The 23848-nt window shown below is 40.2% G+C and overlaps 3 protein-coding genes across 3 annotated transcripts in view; 2 read left to right on the forward strand and 1 right to left on the reverse strand.

The window, feature by feature from the left end:
- Positions 1 to 2945: 2945 nt before the first annotated feature.
- Positions 2946 to 9087, forward strand: LOC109481182 (probable 28S rRNA (cytosine-C(5))-methyltransferase). The gene is made up of 10 exons (XM_019783686.1): positions 2946 to 3058; positions 4450 to 4571; positions 5120 to 5242; positions 5370 to 5538; positions 5785 to 5893; positions 6118 to 6241; positions 6493 to 6608; positions 6777 to 7013; positions 7201 to 7336; positions 7612 to 9087. The coding sequence occupies exons 1-10, from the start codon at positions 3010 to 3012 to the stop codon at positions 8017 to 8019; spliced, it is 1593 nt and encodes a 530-aa protein (XP_019639245.1). The 5' UTR covers positions 2946 to 3009; the 3' UTR covers positions 8020 to 9087.
- LOC109481130 lies at positions 9078 to 17420 on the reverse strand. The gene is made up of 10 exons (XM_019783622.1): positions 17169 to 17420; positions 16155 to 16202; positions 14605 to 14697; positions 13961 to 14086; positions 13527 to 13708; positions 12986 to 13104; positions 12229 to 12427; positions 11547 to 11738; positions 11018 to 11113; positions 9078 to 9501 (listed from the first exon to the last, which is right to left on the reverse strand). The coding sequence occupies exons 1-10, from the start codon at positions 17209 to 17211 to the stop codon at positions 9235 to 9237; spliced, it is 1365 nt and encodes a 454-aa protein (XP_019639181.1). The 5' UTR covers positions 17212 to 17420; the 3' UTR covers positions 9078 to 9234.
- Positions 17421 to 18392: 972 nt separating this feature from the next.
- The window catches only part of LOC109481115 (PR domain zinc finger protein 1-like), a 23913-nt gene continuing 18457 nt past the window's right edge, over positions 18393 to 23848 (forward strand). Inside the window, exon 1 of the mRNA XM_019783599.1 lies at positions 18393 to 18527. The gene's annotated coding sequence lies outside the window, so the exon portion shown is untranslated. The remainder of the gene's footprint in view (positions 18528 to 23848) is intronic.

Genomic DNA, 23848 nt, shown 5'->3' on the forward strand with positions numbered 1-23848 from the left:
GTTATACCCGGCAACCTTGACAGACCAAAAATCAGTTCAAACAAATTCATTGCTAAAATAGTGTACTTGTGCTATGTTTTCTGTGTCTTTTTGTCTGTCAAATAATATCTTACATCACGGATGTGGGGTCGCGTGGCGTAACGGCAGAGTGCTCGAGTCGGAACCAAAAAGTCCCGGGTTTGAGTCCTGACATGCCACCGATCTTGTGCCCTTGGGAAAGGCACTTTACACGACTTTCCTCACTTCGCGCAGATGAAAATCATAATGAGTATTGTATTGTCCCCTGTGTTGGTGGCGGCATTAATATAAGTTGAAAAAACTTGAGTGTGTCCCTACCACGTCTTGTGATTACATGTTGGAATGAAAAAAAAAATCATGGATCATATTCCAAATACAATGTACAAAGTCATATGTTTCATACATATTGGAATTTGGTCGCACACTGGTCTCTGTCAAGTGGGAAGGGAGCCTTACTGAGGAAAACAAATTTCTGGAGTTCCGCTTTTTTGATTGTACCGTAAATGGAGTCGAAAGTTTGTCCTTTCCGAAGAATAAATTGACCTTTTTAATGTTTGTTGTTTGGAATGTTACCAGTACAACTGTTGTATTTTGAGATACATTGTAAATGTCCGATAGTGACCCGTCCAATGCAAGAAGTCTACCATATCCAAATCTGATCTTAAAATTTTACACATCCAAGCTCGATCATTCCAACCTCCCCCTACCTTGACTTCCAGACCACTTTCGGGCGCATGTTTTCAATAGATCTCTGCCCCTCCTAGACGTTCTCCAGTCTTTTTCTCTCTCTTGTTTTCTAAACTCTCGGTCCCAGGTGCTCAGTGTACTCATCGCTCGGTACTGACCCGAGAGCAGGTCGTTCACCTCAGACGACATTGACCCGGGAAGGTGACGTCATTACCGGGGAGTTGTGAGTGTGTGTACGTGACCTCGTGCAAGTGCCGGGTGTTTATCCGGATTACTCCCGGCGCTGGCTGAGCTGAGCTGGGGAGGATACCTTAGCCCCTGCCGATAACACTTTTCAGTCAAGTTACCGTGGGTAGCAAGCTCCAAGCAGATGTGTAGGACACGACTCAGTTTTTATTACTTTTACACCTTCTTTTCTTTCCCGTAGAGAGTCCACCATTGCTGAGAGACAAACATTCAACGAATTTTATACACAGAGAACGAATCTTGCAAATGTACATATCTTGCTGTCTTTTAGACATATTTTTTTAGATATATTTTTTGTAATATCTTACAGCATATTCCGATTATAAAGCCAACTTGAGGATCACACAAATGCAATTTTGGTCGGTCAGTGATCACCTGGCTGTGGTGAGGAAATCTTACGCGTGTTTTGAGACTTTTTATGCGTCTTTCAAGTGGCATCTCCTCCGTTTTGAATTATACGGCAGTACATGTCTATTTGGCAGGCAAATTAACTTTGACATCATTAGAGGCGTCACAATCTAGACTCTCAACGACGTAATTAAGTTTGCTTCGAGTATTTGCGAAAATATTAAGTGAGTTTGTTTGCTTTGCGTATGAACGTGTTTAGAAATACGGGAGAGGGCTAGTTCAGTAAAACTGGTCATGGAGGCGGTTTAACCTATTTAGATTTCCTAAATGTGTATCTCTTCAGGGCATCATTTCCTTTGATAAAAGGACCCATATACAATACATGTAAACTTTTTTTATAGAAAGATCTTTTTCTCCAATTCTTTCAGATCTACGAAGACGTCGATTCTGTTTTTTTGTAATCTTGGACTATCGGATAAGGTGTTGGGAATTGGCGCGTAAAACAGTTATGTGAAGTTTAAACGAAAAGCTCACTGTGCATTGGAGAATACATGTATCTATGAGTATTCAGTCGGACAGTGGAGTTTTCTTGTTTGTTCTTTTGCATAACTGGTGGGCCGCCTTTAGGTACCAGTTTTGTGCAATATTAAAGTGCAAGCTACATAAGACCGGACTGTGAGGTTTTATTCACTCACACCGGAATGTTCGATAAGTGTGGTCTAGGTGTGGCTGGCCTTCAAGACCTCCAGCTTTGAGAAGATGTCCCATCCGAGAAGATGTCCCTCATATATCCCTAACCTAGGCCAGGTGTACACATTTTCAACTGAGTCGAGTGAGGAAAAAGTGTATTTCTCAATGACACACCTTTCGGCCGCCTGCTAGAGTCTGGATCCTAGCGTTATATCAAAAGACCACCCTACACGTACAACCTTTGGTTACTAGGCTATTAGTTATATCCACTCGACAACCTTTCCATCACAAGTCAGTCTAAACCTGCTGTCAGAAGTCTATCACACGACGCAAAAGACAGGGCCTCAGTGATACAGGTCTCTCAAGGACACGGGAGGTGACTGATGACCGATCATACATTACTCAGCGCGGCAGTGGAACGCACATTAGGTAATTAGGAAGTAACAAATGACGAGGCACGCGAGCTGATCTAATAACCAGCTTCATCTCATGCAAGCTGGCACCTCGCTGACGTCATGATGAGATGCAAATTTGTCATTTCCTTGTTGCCGGGCGTTGGCCGTCCAGAGGAAACAGGTGTGTTGGAAATTAGAAAGAAACGGTCGGTTTCTCTCAATTGTCTTCATCAATCTACGATATTTCCATAAACAAAAAAAAGTGGAAAGATGCATGGATGTTGTCAAATACTACGGGAATTATTAAAAATTGACCATTTTCTAATGTTCATTTCATGACCTTATAGATGAATCATGACATAAGGGAGTAGCTCTAAAGAATGCTTGCAATCAGACTTTAACTTTTTTCCCAAGAAAATGCCGAGGGACACACCGAACCTGATTAATCATCTTCATCTGAATATTACTCACTTCAAAAGGGTCCAGTTGATTGAGTAATTACGATTATTACGGGGCGCTCCTGCTTTCATGCTCTCTTTGGTTGCAGGTCATTGTGATTGTCAAAGGCTAGCCGCCGTTGTTTCCGAGAAGCAGTCGGGATGTTTGGCCTTTGTGTGGTCTAACAATGGCGTGTTCCCCCATAGGTGAGGAGTATTTGTGGTGGTCGCACGGAGGTAGGGACGTTACCGAGTCTTAGTCATCGGTAAGCCAGGTCTTGTGAGAGATTTACTCATTTAGTGTGTATCATTAAGTATTCAGGTGATTGCTTTTGCTCTGGGGAAGCGAACAAAAGAATTTACAAAAGTATGCAGGCGACTTTTGAAAAAAAAAAAGAAAACGCAAATTGTACCCTGATTGAGATGAAAAAAGAGATACTGCCTTTTTTTAATTAAAAAGGATCGTCATTTGGCAGAAAAAGAAACACCCATCCAACCGGACAGGTGCATGCTATCTGGTCAATCCACGTTCAAGACCAGTTGTGATCGCTCCCTGATATTCATGTCGTTCTATATCAGTATATACCTGCTACACAGGCAAATTTACGTTTCGTGTCCGACGATTCACACGAAGACATGATCATGGAAAAGAGGCCTGACAATCTCTGCAGAGAGAAGATTTTAATTTTTTAAAAATCATTTCGTCAACAAAAACCTTTTTATTATTTCAAATATCGGTATACCTGCTTTTCCTTTGAAAATCGACAGGTGTCTTTGACAATCCGCATGGCAGAGTGGGTTGTAGCTATCCATACGCGCTCGAAGAATGTTTTGGTTTGAAAACACACGCTTGTTTCTGAAAACTGAGAGTGGAATTGCGTTGCAGCGATGTACAGTATATGCAAATACCGATGTTGTGTAACACATGTAATACTACACATATATCGATGGGGGGCGTTGCACATTGTGACCTCGGGTCAAAGGGGGCGTGGCGACCTAGAGACTTAGGCACGCCGCCATGCGGTTGCTCGTCACGAAAGCAGCAAGCATGGCGGTCGGGGAAGGAAAGACGTAACAACACACGCTCGGGGCTGCCCAGAGCTGCCCTATAAGTTACATACGTTAACGTTACTCCAGGTGTGACTTCGCCGTCATCAAGCGCCGCCATTGTAGGTATGCGTTTGACGTTTAGCTTAATTTTATGATAGCAGAGGGGAAAATGCCACTGCTCACCGGAAGACGCCCCCCTCCCCCATGATGTTGTATACACCGTATACACACGTGGTTTTGATGTGTTCGTGATATTAACGTGTTTTGACGTGTTAGTAAGCATAAAGAATCCCTACAAGTTTTAGATGAATATGGGTTAGAAAAAGTACAAAAAATTCAAGTTCAACCCAAGTGCACACTGTTATATAACGTTACCTTTATATATCTCCTTTGTTGATATCATACCTTCATATAAAAAAAGTTGGTATATAATTGCTGCATCATCATTCGGTTATATATTCAAATAGAAATTATGAAACCAAAGGTTTACACTTGAAAGATAATTGCATTGCTATTGATTTGTAGCTCATATATACCAATAAACAACAACAATAATGTAAAGTTTGTTTTCCTCAAAGAAAGAAGTTGCCAACCACAGACGCCCACCAAGATGCTGTATACAGAAGTGGCAGCCATTCTCCAGAAACTGGAGAACAAAGAAGGAACCGTCAAGTCCCTGGTGTACAACAGCCAGCACAAGGTGTGTTCAGCTGTTAGTGGAGGTATATCGGGACATGTAAATTATGATCAGACTAGCTATGATCAAGGACATTATACTTATATCTGTGTATAATGTCCTTGCTATGATCAAGAGCCACCCTTCTGTGGACATGCAATGTCTTTAGCCTCCACCAGGCTTGGTGAGGGTCTGCTAGCACATTCGTCACACCTGAATGTGCTCCCTTTGTCAAGTTTGACTTTATGGACCAACTCCCCTGGCATGTTATCTGTCTATGTGGCCAATTTCTACTCTTTTCAGCCACTTCCGAAGCCTGGTAGAGGCTACAATACATGTATATATATCATTTATGGTCAGAAGGTAGTTACGATTTTGCCACTGGAAGATCTGCTTGGAGATTAAGTTCAGGTTAGAAAGAGTCAAGCTGCCATTGGTCAGTTTATTTTAGTGAGGAGAATAGCATTCATGACTGTCATGTGGAATATGACCTTGTCTATTGCATTTAACCAATTGAAGTACAACGAACATGTAGGTTTCGGGTTTAAATTTGTTGTTTCTATTGTCAACAGAACAAGAGGCAGCTCTACGCGCTTCTATGTGAGACCCTGAAGTACGGCTCCATCATTGACGACATCATCACGTCCACACAACTGCTCAAGAGAGAAAAGTTTCTCAAGAAACACATGGCACAGGTCTGTGTTTTACCAGTTTTCCTAAAACATGTTTATTGTCTGTTCCATTCAAAAATCAAAGGAGGGTTGGTTATGAACATTTTGAAGAAGAGCTATGGTTGATAGAAAACTTGTTTTATTGTGGTAGGTTCTTGTGTATGAACAACTGTTTGGAAAAGGACTCCAGGTCGGAGGGAAGTACCGGGAGGCCATGAACAGGAACAAGACTGCCCTGCATGCCGCCCTGGTCAGGTTAAAGGTCAGGTCAAAGGTCAGCAAGAATGAAGACCTCCTACCTGATACTGTGAGGTCTCAAGGTGTGGATTTGAATTTTACATTTTGTATTCTATTTCTGTTTTAAGATATAAGCGGGGAAATGTATATTTTTATTTTATCTACTTTGCTTCAAAGGACCTAAAGTTAACAATACCATTACGTCGATGAAGGTTAGACATCCAGGTAATACGATATGCCAAAAAAGTTACTCAAGCAACTGGATATGATTTTGAACAATACCATTGTTTTGTTGTTTAAATTTAGTGTTTTCCTTTCTTTCACTGCAGTTTCCCTTCCACGTTATGTGAGAGTCAACACACTGAAGATTACTGTAGAGGATGCCATCAAGAGGTTAAAACAAGCTGGCTTTTCATTGGTGGAAGAACCAAGTGTGGAGTAAGAGAAGTTGTGAAATTCTAAAGATGTTTTATAATTTTATACTAGTACTAGTATTAGTATTAGACATGCAATGTCTTAGACATGGTGTATATCAAAGAGCTCTCAGAGCTAGAAATACCCACAAGCAAACTGGAATTTTTATGTCAAAATGAGAAATTTAGCTGTTACAATGTCAAGACTTGGTTGTGACCACTTTTCAGGAATTTTAGCAGCACAATAAGAGCCCTGGAGTCAGGACAGTTTGTACAGGACCCCCACATCCCCGCCCTGCTAGTGTTCCCCCCGGGGACTGGTTTCCATGACAACCAGCTGTACAAGTCAGGAGAGATCATCCTCCAGGACAAGGTGTGTTTTTAGACAGTTGTTCATATTTTTTCATCACAAAATCTGCTAAACTTTTCCTTCATAGCTAAGAGCTATTGGCAAGTAATGTACATGTCTCGTGATAATTTGAGTCCTGTTATGTTTGTGGTTCTACAAAAACAAGCATCTAGGTGCTTTTGACCCCTCCTTGAAATCACTTGACAGAGAACTCTGCTTCCTGATTGGTTGATCAATCATTTCCCTTTTGATTGAATTAAAAATGTTGTTTTCAGGCCAGCTGTATCCCTGCCCATGTCCTGGCCCCGCCCCCTGGAGCACTCGTGATTGACGCCTGCGCTGCCCCTGGCAACAAGACAAGTCACATGGCCAGCCTCATGCAAAACAAGGGGTATGGTACATGTATTTCACTAACAAAATTATGATCTTCTATGCTTACCTTGAATTTGTATATTTTCACCTTTTTACTAGAAACCACCTGTTGGCTTCTGGAATTAATATACTGACAGTCACATCTATAAATCCTACTCATTCACCATTTTCATTAAACACACTACAGGAAGATATTTACGTTTGACATTGACCCCAAGAGACTGGCGACCATGAGGTCGTTGACCCAGCGTGCGGGCGTGTCCTGTGCCCAGCTGGTCCATGGGAGTTTCCTGGACTGTGATCCGGAGGATCCCCGGTACTCAGGGGTGGAGTACATCCTGCTGGATCCCTCCTGTAGCGGATCTGGGATCACAAGCAGGCTGGATCACCTAACCGACGAGGAAGGTTCCATTACTACGGAGAGGTAGGGGCAGCATTGGTTATATATATAAAAGACCATTTGGTACAGATGTCATTTCATATCACATTTTACAGCATTTTACTTTTTGTATTCACCTTTCTACCTTATCCTAACACAATTTTAAAATGTCCAAAGGTTTCCTTGGTAGATAGGAAGTGAGAAACATCAGTGATGACTTGTACCATTCCAGACTGGAGTCCCTGGCGCAGTTCCAGCTGTCTGCCCTGAAGCACGCGCTGTCGTTCCCGGCGGTGAGGAGGGTGGCGTACTCCACGTGTTCCGTACACCAGCAGGAGAACGAGGATGTCATACAGGCAGCGCTACAGGTCAGGCAAGGTCTCATATGTACGTTTCCTGGTCAGGTTTTCAGTAGGGAACAAGTAGAACTGCATGTGACTCAAGCATCTTGTGTTTTGCTCCGTCCTCAATAAATGTGAACACAAATTGAAACAGAAAACCATAACATTATGCATTTCTTTGACATTCAAGAAACACAAAATTTGAAATACATGTACACACTAGGACTTAAACCACTAAACCACTACAGTTACCGGTACTGTCAATATCGTGTTACTGAGCCCCCCTCCCCCTTCATTCCCAGGAATACGAGGGAAAGTACCGTCTCCAGCACATCTTACCAACATGGGACCACCGAGGGATGGACACCTTTCCACAGGCCTGCAGGTGTGTCAGGGCTTCACCTGAACAGGACATGACTAATGGATTCTTTGTCGCCTTGTTTGAAAAGTACAACGAAAACGTTGATGTAAAAGAACCCACTGCATTAGGAAACGCAAAACTTGGAGAAAATGCAGAGTTTGTTAAAAAGAAAAGGAGGAGGAAGAGAAAGAAAAATGCTTCAATTGAGACAAGGACAGAAGACAATGAGACAAATGAGGCTCTAGGACCTAATGGCAAAGAAAAATTTGTAAATAATGTGCCTCAGAATGTTCAGACAGAAAGTACACCAAAGCCAAAAAAGAGAAGAAAAAAGAGGAAACAAGAATGATGGAGAAAAAAAGCAATCACCCAAGGAATGATGTAATAGAAAATGTAAAAAATAAATTTTATTCATGTAGAAAAATGCTTCAGAACCAAATAAGAATGAAGATGTTTTAATTGAATTTAAGTTACCAGAAGTTCTCAGTCAAAAAGTGGTAGAGCATACAAAGACTTGTAAAGGAAGCAAAAAGAGAGATGCTGACTCAGAAAAATAAACTTGAACTGATGTTCCATTATACATCAATTTATTGCCATCATAGTTTCCGTCCTGGTAAGTCTAACCTACACCTCCACCAAATATCATTCAAGATATAAAACCACTAAATTTGGTTCCTAAAAATCTCATCATGCATTGATTGTTTTATACAGGCAAATTGTACATTGCATAGAGTCCCAACAATAAAATGGCACGATATGGAAAATCCTACTGTAAGATTCCCATATCTGCCCATAGTTTATCTTTTGCATAGATAAAAACATTTCCTGAAATGGATAAGGCAAAGCAAGCAACACACAAACTTATACAACAGCTAACCCCTTGAATGGGGCTTCCATTTAAAACTATATTAGGCAAAATGACTGGCTTTACTATGGAGGCATCACCAAAAACAAGTTCAACTTGATTCTATGGTTTCAGTGTACATGTGCATAAAACTCACTCTCCAAGTGCCATAAAACATTTTCTGTGCGTATATCTCATGCATAGTTAACAATATATAGGTAAATGCGTGATTGTACTTTGATATATGGAATATGTACAGCTAAAAGCAAAACATTACAACGCAAGACAAATTTCTACAAAAGATATCTACATTGTATAATCAACTCCCAAAAACACAGCGATATTCCCTGAAATGCCTTGGTACATCTTGATTTGCATAGATACCTCAAAGAAAAATCATTGCTTAGCAATTAGATACCTTAAAAAAATGTTCATATAAACTTGGTATAAAAGACCATTCCAAAAGCTAAACTGTACAATATAAACGTCTTAGCTTGCAGAGCTTTGTGTAAATGGCAATTTACTACATGTCCCAGTATTTCTTATTGCTTTGGGAATGTAACTTCATGTATACGTTAACAGATAAAAATATTCAGAGTAGTCCAAAATGCAATTTGGTGTACCCCCCCTGAAGCTAATGGAGTTTGCCACCTGACCATATCAGTTTTATACTGAGGAAAGTAGGCGGCATTGTCCTTATATGACCTCTAGTATGCTACATCACCACAGAAGAGCTGCCTTTATCTTCTGGTATGAACTATCCACGGTTTTCAGGCTCTGCGCGCCGCTAGTCCGCGCCTGCGCGATGCACGCCCTGTTGCGGGTGATCGTGGCCTGCGCTTGTTTCACTTCCTTTGCGGTCTTCCCAGCCTGCTTCGCTGTGTCCCAGATGGCATCGGCCTTGGTGGCGACCTTGGCGTCCAGGTCGGCTAACATGGTGCCGGCCGCTGGACAGTGCTGCAGGACAGCCTTACTGGACACAACAACCTGGACAGGAGGAAGAACACAACAGTTTCTTTCTCTGTTATTGAAAGTACATGACATTAGCATTGTCAACTTCTCAAAAAGGGGATGAGCTACGGTTGTCCTGAATTTTTCCAGTTCATTTTATTCAAGACTCAAATAAATGATACTATAATACTACTTCTTAGTATCAAGAGACCAACAGAAGGAAATCAGTTATTGTTCAATCAGAAGAGAAAATGCAGACAAAAACAAACAGAAATCTTCCAAAGCCTTCCATACATGGAACCCAACCTTGGACATAAACCTGGCACCTTCAATAACCCGTCTGTTGTTTCAGCTATTTGAAATCTTCAAATGGTTTTAATTTTGCAGGGACCTCTCCAATGCATTACTGCTTTTGCACTACTACATAACTATTTTGACCAACACTGAGCAAGGACATTATACAGAATATATATATTATATATAATGTCCTTGCACTGAGAAAAACACTTTCCTCTCCTTCTACTAAATTAAGTCCCAGCAAAAACAAATAACTTTACAGTAACTTCCACGGGGAGATCTAGGGTGGTAACTCTGCTTGCCCCCCAGGGTCGCCCCAAACCTCCTGGAATGTTCCGATGACCTGACTTGTAGAACGACCTTGACAATGTCACCCCTTCCAGAATTTAGTAGGGTAGGCTGAGGTTGTCCTACAAACAAGTTCAAGGTTGTGCTGGGACATTTCTGTCAGTGGCAAACTTGCACTTCACCTAAAGACCTCAAGGTCACAGCCACTCAGAAGGCTTCTAGTTCAAGGGCAAAGCCTGACAAGTGCTAGCAAAGGGGGAGGTGGGCAACAAAAAAAAAAAAGCAGGTGCAACTCATTCATGCAAAGCCAAGGACGTTTGTCAAAATGTTGGTTTGTTGCAATTTACCAATGCCAAAACAATAAGACTTGATCAGCAATTTTTGACATCAAAGTTTTCCACATGTGTTTCTGTTTTGGGTTAATTCCATAGACTCCATGTGTGATAATAATAGTGTATGAAAGAAGGTTAAACCTAGCTGGATATCCCTAAATTGTTTGAAAACTCTGTAGTAGGATCAAATTAGAGCCTAAGTACCTTTGGTATGAACAGTTTACGTTTTGCTGAATATGTTTTGATAATCTTGTTAAGGGAATGTGTTCCAGCTTAAAATGTGTTTGGTATTTCAAAGGGTTTTCTCACAACGAAAATTTAGATGAACTGGAGTTTTAACTTCAAACAAGGTGAGAGGAATATTTCACAAATGCAAAGAACAACCCTGATTTTAAAGATGAAAAAAATGGTACTGGTACTACTCCTTCTCTTTCACCCTTTTATAAAAAAATATGATGTAAATATAACTCATCATTAGATGAGAATGAGAATACTAAGTTTAATCCAATGCCACATGTAACAATAGTGCTTGCAAGTACTAGTAACAACAATGTTTAACACATATAGCGATCAATGACTGTTATGTAAGATCTACAGAACGGGTAACAAGTCAATGGTAGAAAGTTACATCTCACCTGTGTGTGGAACACCTGTAGAGTTTCTGTGACCTCCTCTAGAACCTCCCCCTCCCCCTTCACTACCAGCTGGAGGAACCCACCATCATCTACAGCCTACAGAACGGGGGAGGAAAGATAACAAAAAGTTATGTAATTGGAGTTTTCCTAGTTGTGTATGACTGTCTAGAAAACAATTAACAAAATTAATGTCTTTCTCTCTGCTCTTCTGTTGATAACAATCTGGTCTCAGGTTTGACATCTTGAAAAGGTGATAGTCACCTGTTAATGTTATGTCTTTCTTTCCACAAATGTGGTAAATCTTGAACAGATAGCACAATGGACATTGGTTTTGCCTTAGATTATATTTGATTGTAACCTGACTACATCAGGCTTAGTGGCAATTCTGCTGGTCAGGCCCCTAGAAATGTGATGGCCAACACCTCTAAGTCAGGGGAACTGGGATGCTGTTCCTGTCTCTATGACCAGTAGTGATCTGAATCTGTCCCTCTATTTTCCAGCAGTATATATACATGTATATTATGCCTACCTCCAGGCTGTTCCCCTCCCCCAGTTTGTCCCTGACCCCACAGATGCAGTCCTCCAGGCTGGCCGTGGTGACAGTAACCATGCCTGTCTGAACACAGGCCCTCCTGAACTGCTCCAGGGACTTCTCCAGGGCACTGCTACACTGGGTCAGCTTCTTCAGCGGTGGGTTACACTGGTGTAGCAGGTCGTCAATCTGGTAGAAAAAAACAAAACAGAACAGGCAATCAGAGATGGCAGACTTTTGGGAAGTATTTGGAGTTTACGTGACCTTCAAGTTCACAGACTAGAATGGTAACTATGGCGGGATGTGTGATGTAATTAATTACATCACTTCCCAAAGTCCTCCAGATATACTACCCACTTCCTCCGGCCAAAATAATAATGAATGGTTTATTTAGTTCAAAAACCCATGCCACAAACTTTGCAGCCACAACGGCTGAATTGCGTTACGACATTTACAATTCAAGTCATGATTAAAAACATATTTACATCAACAGGCATAACAATTTGTATATATACATGCTTAAAACGTATTTACATAAACGTACACTTGCAATATACATACAAAATATAAACATTAAAAATACGCTTTTCATAACTGATTTATTTTCACATGTATGAAGATTTTGCTCAGTTCAGTACATCTTTCTTTTTCTACACCAAGAAATAAAAATTGTACCAACCTCCTGCAATCCAACCTCTTCCAGAGGAGTGAAACTATCAGTGTCTTGGCTGGCTTTTCTTTTCTTCCTCTGGCTTTGTTTGTTGCCTCCTTTCTTCTTAGCAAGTCTCTGTTGTAATTTCCTCTCCAGAAGATGTCTTACTAAAGACTGCATGGCTCTGTGGACTGAGTTATCTGACTCTTTGGCTGACACCAACACACTGAAGAACAACGGCATATGTTACAGCTCAAAAGAGACCTCTAGTGGCTATAATAATACTGCAGCTACTACTACTACAGCTGTATCAAACCAAAGAAACAGCATGTTGCAAAAAAGAGACTGGGTTTTCAAGTTAGATTCAAATTCAGTCACACAGTAGTTACCAAATTCCACAGAAAGTTTTCCAAAGAAGGATTTTTAAGCAAACTGACCAATTTGATTGGAGCAACCTTTGTGCAAAAATCCTGGGAAATGTTGGATGGTTTCACCCTAGTATCACATTGCATGTCAGAAGAGCCTCCTTACAACAAGAAATATATTGCACTTTCAACCTATGGAAACATCACCAGACCGATCCAACGGCCTTGCCCACCTTAGTCGAAACATACAGGAAACGAAAACATAGACATGCAAAAATTTGGCCTTCTCATTGGTTGAGCTGCTAATTTAGATTGACAGCCAGGATTGGCCTATGGCTTGTGACCTTGGGATGGTGATACCATAGACCAACTATGGCAATCACATGAAAGTAATACGACAATTATAGTCACAAGCCCACCTGCCCACAAAGCCGTGCAGTTCTGCTACCCTCTCCAGTTCCTGTACTTCAACAGGTGGTTCTTTCACAATGTCAGCCTCACCCTCATCATCAGCCTTTTCACGCTCACGTTTCACAATCTGACATTGCAGTAGGAATAAAAACAAAGGGTTCACTCACATGTTTAACCACATACAGAGTAACAAATTACATCAATAAAGCACAGACTGCAAAATACCTTTTATACACTGTCTCCAAAAGTTCAATAAAAGATACTCAGATAGTTAGCAACCAAGACCTGGCCTGGGATGATGGTTTCAGTTAAAAACAATTTCATACCAAAGATTGTTTTCTTGACAGGGCTCTAAATATAATGAAACTCAACAAAGCAACACAATTGGAAATTGTAGACTTCAACCTGTTACCTATACTGCTTTGCTACCCTTCAAGTCCTGTAGTCCCCCAAAGAGCAACAAAACAGAGTAGAACAAAATAACACAACAAAATATGACTTCACAATTTTTATTGTTTTTGATTCTGTGAGGCAAAATGTTTTCCTCACCTCATCATACTTGTTCCCCAGCAGCAGTACAGGAACGTGCCTGGCCATGTTGGGCGGGGTGTTCTCTTTCCCGTCTGAAGACGTCTCTGAGGCATCTTGTGTCAGTAAGGTGTTGTTTAAGATGTCCTGTTTCCAGGACCCCGCTAGTTCTATGGACTGTTTGTCTGTCAGGTCCACTACAACTGAAGGGAAGGAGAAAAAAATGTTTATTATCAAAAGATGACTTTAACTTATCTCAATTAGAAGGCACAGTCACATTTTCCTCTACATCTTTTTTGCATACCTCTGGGATTAGTACTGATATTATATAATCTATTTGTATATTCACCACTTTTTGTAACACAGCTGTTGAAATTATGAGAGTTGAGCACACATGAGAGTTCACATGGTTAACTGTAGAAGCACTGCATACATGTAGGCAGACGATATGATACCTATGGCAGCGTCAATGTCCTTGTAGTAACTCCTCCTGAGATCAACATCTTCACGTCCAGGCAGGTCCCACAGTGTGACGGACACCACCACATGGTCAGGGACGTTCACTTTACGCACCACATTGGCTGGAAGGTCAAACACATTTTCATCCAATCAGAAGTGGTGTTGTACCAAGCCATTTTTTGGGTGGGTTGTAACCTGTTGTGGCTCATGATTGGTTGAGCATGATGAGGAAAAGCCACCTCACATGTATTTGAGAGAAATTTTAGTTTTCTTACCAACAAAGTGCAAAAATGTACATGTAGACTGACAAAGACTTCAGGAGCTACGGTATGGCTAATTCTGTATGATTTATGGTTAGATATTACAGGTTTCAAATTCACATATTTGTCTTTAATAATGCAGTACTGTACTAATGAATTGTACTACTGTGTACCAATCCTGTAGTCCTCTGGCTTGCCCAATAGCAAGTTGTACAGATTTTTTTCTGAAATCTCACATTTTTAAACAAAATTGAAGCTTGTATGCATTAATATTTCAAGCCCTGTAATGTGCTCTTCAGTTTCTAATCTTTCAAACTTGCTAAGACAAGACACCATAAAAGAAGTCGTTATGTACAGGTCAACTACTGTTCCAGGTTTACCTATGTTGACAGATGTAGTCGGCTGGTAGCTGTAGTCAAACTGGTTCTTGGTATAACGCAGGAACACGCTGGATTTCCCTGCCTCAGGGTCCCCTGTGGAAACAAGTTTGCAACATGTTGGTTCAAGGAAATCCACGCTTAACAGGTGTCAATCAAGATTTTTCTGGTCCTGAAGTAAAGATGATACAAGAGTGTGGTTTGAGTCTACAATGTACTGAATTTACTTTATTAGGTATTAAACTTGAAGAAGGAAAATACTAGTTACTCAAAGGGTCAACACATGAGAACTGAATATAATGTATACCAGTAATAATACATACAGGAAGTGGTGGAAGAAGGAAATAAAATTGAATGGGAAGGCAATTTTCTGCAAATGATAAGTGTGTATCAGAAAAGTGTATAGGTATATTGCAAATCTGAAAATAAAGGTATAGCTATGGATTTGAAAAAAGGAATGAAACTCAACAGGGAAAGTTTTCAACTGATTTGTACTTTTTTCAGTACATGCATTACTGTGTAACAAGGAACAAGAAGAACATTTATACTACCGATAGTAATGTACATATTTGTCCATTTATGGTACTTTTAAGTTTGCGATCTCGCAAAGAAACACATTGAGACAAATATCACAGCCCCACCTATGCCCATATTTGGTCATATTGACCTGTATTTAAGGACATTGTCTCCCCCAGGGTTTCTTCCCAAAAATTTCCTTGGAAATATCCAGACGGGAAATTCTGACTCATCCAGAAATAATTATCCACATACGAGAAACCCTACCGGAACATGGAGTAGATAAGTGTACACACATTATTTAGAGCTGACCACATAAAGTACAAATTTGCAGTTCTCTTTATGAGCTGAGAGAGAAGTTGTAACTACACTGCATAAAAGACCTGTTGCAAAATATCTTTGTGACGTTTTATTACACAATACATGTATGTACCATGTGTCTGTAGCAAACTAACAGCTCACAAAACAGTGACCACAAAATCTTATACATGTACAGTCCATTAGAGTGATTCATGCGTGAATGATAGACAAAATCAAAACACTTCCTTCCTTGTTCTCTTCATAAGACAAGATTCAAAATCATGATGATTGAAACCTCAAACATCCTTCTGGTGACTGCAATAGACAAAAGATGCAAAACTGCATCAAAATTTGAAATTTCACCCCAAAAAAACAGGGATATATTTTTGGAACAGGATATATTTTGGGAACAGGAAAAATACAAGTATAGAAAAAAAGACTTTTGAAAAAAGGAAGGCATTTTGTATACACAAAGATAGAAAGTAAACAGTCGTTTATGCGTACAACTCCCAGACGACAGGAAATGTTTACGTGTCCCGGCACAGGGGTGTCCTCATTCCCTTCAGAATTCCAGTGAAATCAGCAGGAAGTTTTGTGTCTGCCCCTACAGGAAGTGGTACGATCCACACATAGGTGTGTTTCAAAACTCCTTAGTCACATAGGAACACCTGGATGGTAAATAACCATTATTACCTGCAATCTCACCTGGAGGATTTACTCAGGACAGACAGACTTACCTATAAGGACCACCTTGAAGACTGGAACTTCATCCTCCGGTAGAACACCTGGGACAGGTAGACACAGAGTAAGTATATCATCAGATGGTGATTTCATTTATTCATATCCATAGCATTATACACATACTGAACAGGATTGTGGAATTTGCTGGATTTCCTGTCAGATTATTATTCTGTTTTTCTTTCTGGAGAAACATTGTTTATGAACTGTTACATATTAGTATGTGGAAAGTTGAGTCAGGGTTCAACGACCCCAACAAACTTTTACTCGTCATTCTTAGAGGCACTCTAGAAGTAAGCATTTTTTCGCCTGTTTTTATATATTTCTTGTCGCTCCTTTTGTCCTTCTTTGTACTATTTTAGGTGGTGCAGTTATTTACTAGTTGTCTTGCTACATGCTATCTGATTCAAGATATTCTAACAAGTTGTTATATATTTCTCGTTGTATGACAAGGAATTGAAAAAAATGAAACTTTAGTTTCATGACAAAAAATGATCACATTTTGAAGTTAAATCACGGCAATTTTGACGGATGTAACAAAAAACAGGACAGCAGGGCACTTCAATCCAATCTAAGTGGCTTGAAGTAAAACCACTTGAAGTAAGAGGGCTGTTCAACAAAAACACTGAACATGAGCCATGAACTCAACCTTAGAAGTCAAGTTCAGATGAAAGTCATGGGAAACTGAGTCATCTAAGGACAATGAACTCAAGAAACCCCTGCCGACTGCCTTAAGCGTTTATATGTCACTTCTAAAAGGGACCGCCATTGGGCATTTGGTGATGACTAACACAGAGAACGAATTACAAAATGTCTAGATACAAATTCCTCGCTCCCAAACCCGGAAGAGAGCTTATCTCAGGGAATACCTAACCACCTAGACTAGATCTGTGACTGGATTCCATCATATAAAATACATCCGGAAGGAAGACACGTGTGTCATGTCTCTCTGTCATTATTAAGACCAGGAATATGTCATTAAGGTTGGAAAGAAGGAAGACCATATGTCTCACCTGCGGTAGATGATGCACTAGGTGCGCTACATCCACCACCCATTTGGGGATTTTTAGGTGATTGACAGGACCACGGCGACTGGTGCTCTCTTTCTAAGGTACTCTAAAGGTTCTAAAATGCTGGATTTGCCTCCTAACTCATTATTATAGCTGTATACGAACGCGACGGCCAGAACAAAGGTAACATTTTGTCAAAATTGTCACCTTAATTTGGAGCGGGAGGTATTTTTGAAGGCAGCACAACGGAAGTTTGAATGAATTTATCGAATATTCCCACTTTAAGCTTAAATTGAAAACAATTAGAAACTGTCATATTTTGTAAATTAAATTATTCAATTTTTTTGTACGATAATTTGGAAATTATTACTCTGCCGTAAATTTGAAGAGAAAACACTTTTCAATCGGGCTACATTTCTTTGCCTTTATAGCGGAGTGATCTTTTGTTCTGTCAGTTGACTACTTATGTTGCAGAGTTAGCTACATTTTGTTTCGTCTTTGTCAAACATTTTGAATATCAGCAACCTATAGTGAACTTAAGATGCCTTTATGGTGTTTGTCTAAAATGAAAAACAACATATAGTCAACCAGGGACACTTTTGTAGCGAGAAAATAGTGCTCAGGTGGAGGTACATATTATTGAAGGAGAGTGCATCGTCCTGAAGGCTTGGCCTTGTTGCTATAGCAACAGGCTCATTTATCCTGACGTCATCACTTCGTGTGCTCAATTAGTCACTTTCTCAAAGTTTTGCCCGCAGTCATGTGCGCGCTGCACTTGTTGTAGGTTCGTGTCATACTTTCACTTCTCACAAGCCTTTTTACTCCGTTTTCTTTACTTCTTCGAGTTTTAATCAATGAATTGGACTTTTTTGCACCTACATAAGGTACAATGATTTTCTTGTTTGTGAAGGTTCTACGAAAATTATGTTGCCGAAGGCGATCTGGTCGTCAAATCTAATTATTAGGCTGTCAATCACTTTCCCTTGTTTTACCGCAAATCCGTCCAGTCGATTTCGCAATTCGCAAGCAAACGCGCACAATAGTGTGTTTTCGGTCGCCGTTTCCAAACGAAGGTTGTTTCTGTGACGTGATTAATGGGAATTGTAACTTTCGCTTTCGCCGTTAGTGTATGTAGCGGGCTTTCAAATGACTCACACATCACAATAACGGGTTGTAACATGACACCGTCTCTGCTTAATTAGGATTGCGTTGTTCCTCCGCAGGAGGTCACGGGGCAGAGCAGACGATCTCCGGTAGTCCGACACACGAGGGTCGGTGACCAGAGCAGGCGGCAACACTGACGGTCCGACAGAAGAAATGCTGTGAACTGCGAACGTCTAAACTCAACAACATCAAACGGAGGTAAGGTTTACATAAATCACGCTCTTGCGTAACCGGACTACACCTTTTTCTTTTCTTATTCTATTCTTGGATCTTCTCGGACTGATTTGCCTGAAGGAAAAAAGGTGTGTCTTCTTTTCTTTGGGTTGTTGTCGAAAACAAGGTGGTACCCGCTGAGTGCCCATTCTTGTGGTGTTTTTGTTTGTACACCTCCGCCTTCAACATGTCCGATTGTGTAACTTGCGATTTCACGCAAGAACCAAATTATGAGCCGCCTCAAGAACAGATTGTCGAAGTCTTGTAACGAAGATATTTATGAGAATTGAAACTTACGCAAGGCATGTGAAAATGAAATATTCCTTTTGTGCTGGATGATGCATGACCAACGGAAGGAACTGTCTGTTATAGAATCCAGTAATCACCACCTTTATAACTCGGTTTGACGCACCTTGTTATCACAACCTTTTCCAAACACCTTGTACAAAACTGTCTTTCCCAAAACTTTGAGATCAAAAACCAGTGAAAGCTATCATTAGTAACAATAAAAACAGGTGAGAAACCTGCAAACAAAGGGAAGACGGAAGTGACTTTCTCTTTTGGAATGTTGTTAACACCTTGTTTGGTAAAGGGTAGAAGTTTAATAGACAGGTGAGATCTGTGTACGATTGTCCTTATTGTTTCCTGTTGAGTGATTACGTACATGCCCCACGTACTTTCCTGTGTGTTTTTCGCTTCTTATTTCCTGTTAGTCACTCACCAATGGATAGCAGTGTCATCGTAATCTCCTATGATTGAACAGTCTACTTAATCACGCTTTGCTACCTTTCTTTAATGTCGTCCCTTTACTTATCCGGGCATGCATTCCTAATTCCTAAATGTTTTAGGTGATGAGCTGGACTAGAAATAGTTTCCCTTTCAGTACATCACGTGTTGGCCTGGGGGGTTGTATCTTTTGTTTAACGCTACAGTACTACTAGTAGTCTTACTGCTGTGCATTAGTGAAAACAGGGGCGCACCCCCACAGATGTTCCCTTCAGCCTCTGCAGGCTGTTTTGACATGTGACATGAGAAACTGGCAGGAAATTGAGAGTGAAACCACACCTCTCACGTCAGTTTAGCCCGTGTATGTGTACGTGTGTGCTTAGCGATCTAGACCGTACGTTGGTTACGTGTAGCGGAAAACGTAGTAAAGCAATCGTGATGACTCGCTAATCGAAGATTAGTCGGTTGCCTTCCTGGAAGGGTTAACGACATTCATGAATTATCAACGGAGCAGAGCTTAGGTTTCTAGTGGAACATTTTCTGTCTGGTATTAATGTTTAGAAGATATTTCCTGAGGTCTTTAGTGATGACAGACCAGGTTTCTGCTTTTACAAAGTTTTCTTGTTTATTCAAATAGAAAGAAATAAAGATATTGAAACCAGATGGCTGCATTTTTTCTGACCTTTGTTTTCAACTTGAAGGTCGTCATTGCAGGTTTTAGTCATTTTCTGAGTTTGAAGACTTTGCTGAATGCTTTCAGCTTTAATGTCAGGGTTCACTTTTGTCTTCTTTTATCAAGGATTTGGGAAAATATGCAGTTAAATTTTTAGAGTTCTCAATTAATGAGTTTCAGAAGAATTTGACTTCCAGTCTGTACTTCATTAAACTGATTAAGTTCCTTCTATGCCCTTGAGAGTTTTGAAAATGTAGCATTCTTCGCATTTTCAAGTTTTCCGGTAATGGTGAAACTGTACGAAAAAGTTTCCATCAATACTCAAACTACCCTTTTTCTCAAAGATAAAACATTGTAAAAATGGGGTGGGGTAGCTGTTTTTGATGAATCCGATTGTTTTTGTTGTCAAATGGTTTGCTGTTTTAAAACAATGGTGTTTACAATCAACGAAATGCAGTCAATTCTCCAGTACCTGACAGTGTTTGAAAGTTCCTTGCTGTCAACTTCATAATTTGTTGTAACGGGGCTACGCACAATGTCTTGCCACTTATAACAACTTGGTGCTTGCCCATGCACTGATAAAAAGAATTTGCCACTTTCCAGATTGCATAGATAAGATCCCCCTCTTTACCATACAAGTGATTCTAATTTGGTCGCCACTTTGGCACATATGGTAAGACCCTCTCTGGTTAATCCCTCACACCATGCTAGTAACCTTCCCCCCAGCCCTATACCAATTACAGAAGTCAGTAAAAGCAAACTTGGGTCAAAAGGTCAGAGCTTGCAGCGCCTTTTACATTTTAAAGTCTATGTAAGTTTTTAACTGCCATGATTTAGAATGCAGACCTGAAACTGTGGTGTTTTCAATCTGGACACACAGTTTTGTATGAGCTTGTTTGAAAAGAAAAGTATCCTAGGAACAAGCTTATAACCTAGGTTATATCTTAGCCAAAAAATTTTGGAAAAACTGATAAAATAAAAACAACAGAATTACATTTCCCACTTTCCAGTAATTTTCATGTGATTTGGACTTGAGAATGAGAGATGTTATCAGTATTTGTTATTCCATGCATTTTTCCTTTCCCCTCAGAGATTTCTCGCTTTACCATATGGAAAACTGAAATTTCTTTTCCCTTATACTTCCATCCATATTTGTAATAAAAGAGGTCTCCCCCACTTTCTCCCAAGTGAACAGTTTTTACCTAGATACCAAAAGCTAGGGGGGTAGTGTTGTAATGCCCCATTGTTTAGGACCCCTATTAGATCTTTTCACATGGAAGCCCCACAAACAATAGGGTTTATTTCTCAAAGCCTGGCTCTAATAATCCTCAATGCAAATTTGACCTTGATGTGTTAATGGCGCATTGTGTTTGTGGGACCCCCAGTAGGGGTACAGACAAGAATTATCCTAACTGCACACACTTCAATCACTTTCTCTGGGTATTAGCAGGGATGTGTTAATATCTTTAGGGCATGTTTTTTATGGGGGTCTAAATGACCTGCTGTGTGGGCAGTCGGTTTGTTAGTAAAAGTAAGTCCATATACATGAGTGTGGCTTGTGTCCAGTTTTATGGAGCTGTGTGTGGGGTCATGTTGGGTTCATAAAACCACAGACAGTTTTTATGGCTTAAGTTTATGGCCCACTGCTTATGTTACTTCAGCTCTTCAAAGAAGTCGGCTACATTGTAACTTGTCTAAGTGTTTGGGAATCTGAGCCTACCAAGGTAAAAGAAATGTCCATTCCTTGTCCAAGTTTTTGAAAAATTGCTGATGATTTTTGAAACCTTAGAGAGCTTCCATGGAAGTTTCTTTTCAAAGGAACATGTAAATCTAAAATCTGCCCAGATAAACCTGTACTAATCTCCCAAATGCTGTGTTTATCACAGGTCTGTGTGTGTTGATTGAACAAGTCATTAACTGGAGAAAACAAGAAAGCTGCAAATAGATGTACTTGTAAAATCATTGTTAGCCACTGTAGTATTCCTTTTTGGCAGAATCATGTTTAATCTTTGAACTTTCCAGATGTATTTTGCTTTTCTCATGTCAAGATTAAAGTTGAAATTTGTCTGCTTTTGTTGCAAGTTCTTTACGTCATCACTTGTTATTGGCAAGCAAGTATTTTCCCTACAATTTACAAAGTACAAGAGTAATCTTTAACCTGTTAAGAATCAAAGAATGAGACATGCTTGTGGGTTTGTGGGTCATACTCATAGATCTACTGTGTTCATAAATGACCACAAGCATTTCTTAATAAAACAACTCTCAGTAACTGTAAACAGAATGACAGAACTTGTATCCGTTCATTTGACGGAAACGTCTTGATCCACCTTTCCTCTTCCTCTCCTTTTATAACTTCTCTTCAGGAAGTGGTTGACATCTTCAAGGGAAAAAAAAAGATGATATGCAGCCCTTCCTGCAAAGTCATTGACCCCTGAATCAGTGTTCCCAGTTGGCCAATGTCAAAGACAGCTGTACTCTATCTAAGAAAGTTCTAAAGTCACTGTACTGAGTCACTGTTACATGGCAAAGTCGTATACTGAGTCTGAGATTTCAATCTTCTGTGATTCAGAAAAGCAGAAGTTATCAAGTCTGCCATCTCTTCCTTACATGGGAAATGAGATATACAGTATCTTTCTTTCATATTTCCCTGTGTCACAAGCCAAGTTGATTCCATAATTCGTAGGGGGTAGATTGAATTTTTTTTTGTTGGTAAGGAGTAAGGTATGTTTTAATCTGTTAGAAACTGAATGATTAGGAAAGCTTTTGATAGATTGTAAGATGAATGATTAAAAAGTATACTTTGAGGCATCTTAACTTTGAACCAGCTTTCCTTTTCCCTTTGAAAATTAATTGTATTAGTTCTTCAGCACCTGTTTTATGAAAAGTTCCAAACCTGCTTAGCAAAAGCTATATGGTAAGCTCATTATCCCTCCCCCCTATGGATGGTCTGAAAAGTTTATTGGCTGTGGGGGTTGTTGCAAGTCAATCCAAATGTTTGAAATAGGGATCACCGTTGTTGTGATTGCTGCCCTATAGATTTTCTGCATGTATTCCCCTGAGCCTCTGGTTTTTAGTGGGTGTTGTCTGCGCAGACTTCAGTGGCGGAACATCCCGTTGTTTGCTCTGGGATTCGAACTTTGAGACGTGGGCCCGGGAGCTTGTGCGAATTTTACACCGGGGCAGTTTAAACCGGACGACTGTTGGTCTTTGTAAAATGGGTCAAGGAGGCAGGTTAGTTGGGGTCAGAATTCCACCCAGTAGTTATCTAAACAGTTATATAGAGAGTGCCCGGTCAGCAAAAATGGGTGAATCAGTGGTTAGTAGGTTGCAACATGTATGCTCCTGTTATTTTGATATTGTGTATTATAATTGAAATTGTAGTAAAATTAACTATTGATGGGCAGTGTTGTCTTCAGTGTAAAAAGGGTCAACAAGATTATTTCCACTTTTACAAGGATTGCTGCAAAATTTGTTCTTTTTCATTTTTTTTCATCCTGAAAGGTAGAGGGCAGGAATGTTTTTATGTCTTTTTATTGCAAAAAGATCTGTATGTTTTATATGCATAATAGTAAAGTTCCTACCCCATTCTAATCTAATGGGCACAAGATCATCTTTTGCAATGTTTGCTTGATCCATTTTCTATACAAATATTTGTGGGACTTACAAAGCTTTCTTGAACCACAGAAGCAGTGTGTTACATTGCTCCAACAATTCATAAAAGCTGTCCGAGTTTTCGTCCATACCTGTGGAACAAATTTACATATTTCCTCCTCCTCAGGCTCCTGTCTCCCCTCCTTTTTGAATTACTCGGAAGCTGTCTGTATTTGCAGGAGGGATTGGTTGGGACTTAGCCTGGAAAAGCAGGATATCCCGAGGGCACTTGTGATTGCGGTGACCTGCACCCCTC

The sequence above is a fragment of the Branchiostoma belcheri genome, unplaced genomic scaffold (assembly GCF_001625305.1).
Source record: "Branchiostoma belcheri isolate BF01 breed outbred unplaced genomic scaffold, Haploidv18h27 scaffold54, whole genome shotgun sequence".
Taxonomy (NCBI): Eukaryota; Metazoa; Chordata; class Leptocardii; order Amphioxiformes; family Branchiostomatidae; genus Branchiostoma; species Branchiostoma belcheri.

What these genes read in the sequence shown, in the direction of transcription:
- LOC109481182 (XM_019783686.1), top strand. Translation starts at nt 3,010, where the DNA reads ATGGCGTGTTCCCCCATAGGTGAGGAGTATTTGTGGTGGTCGCACGGA. An exon ending in TCAAGAAACACATGGCACAG is followed by an intron (nt 5,243 to 5,369) that starts GTCTGTGTTTTA and finishes TTATTGTGGTAG; the next exon opens with GTTCTTGTGTATGAACAACT. An exon ending in TCATACAGGCAGCGCTACAG is followed by an intron (nt 7,337 to 7,611) that starts GTCAGGCAAGGT and finishes CTTCATTCCCAG; the next exon opens with GAATACGAGGGAAAGTACCG.
- LOC109481130 (XM_019783622.1), bottom strand. Translation starts at nt 17,211, where the DNA reads ATGGGTGGTGGATGTAGCGCACCTAGTGCATCATCTACCGCAG. An exon ending in CTTCAAGGTGGTCCTTATAG is followed by an intron (nt 14,698 to 16,154) that starts GTAAGTCTGTCT and finishes TTGTTTCCACAG; the next exon opens with GGGACCCTGAGGCAGGGAAA. An exon ending in GGACATTGACGCTGCCATAG is followed by an intron (nt 13,709 to 13,960) that starts GTATCATATCGT and finishes CCTTCCCTTCAG; the next exon opens with TTGTAGTGGACCTGACAGAC.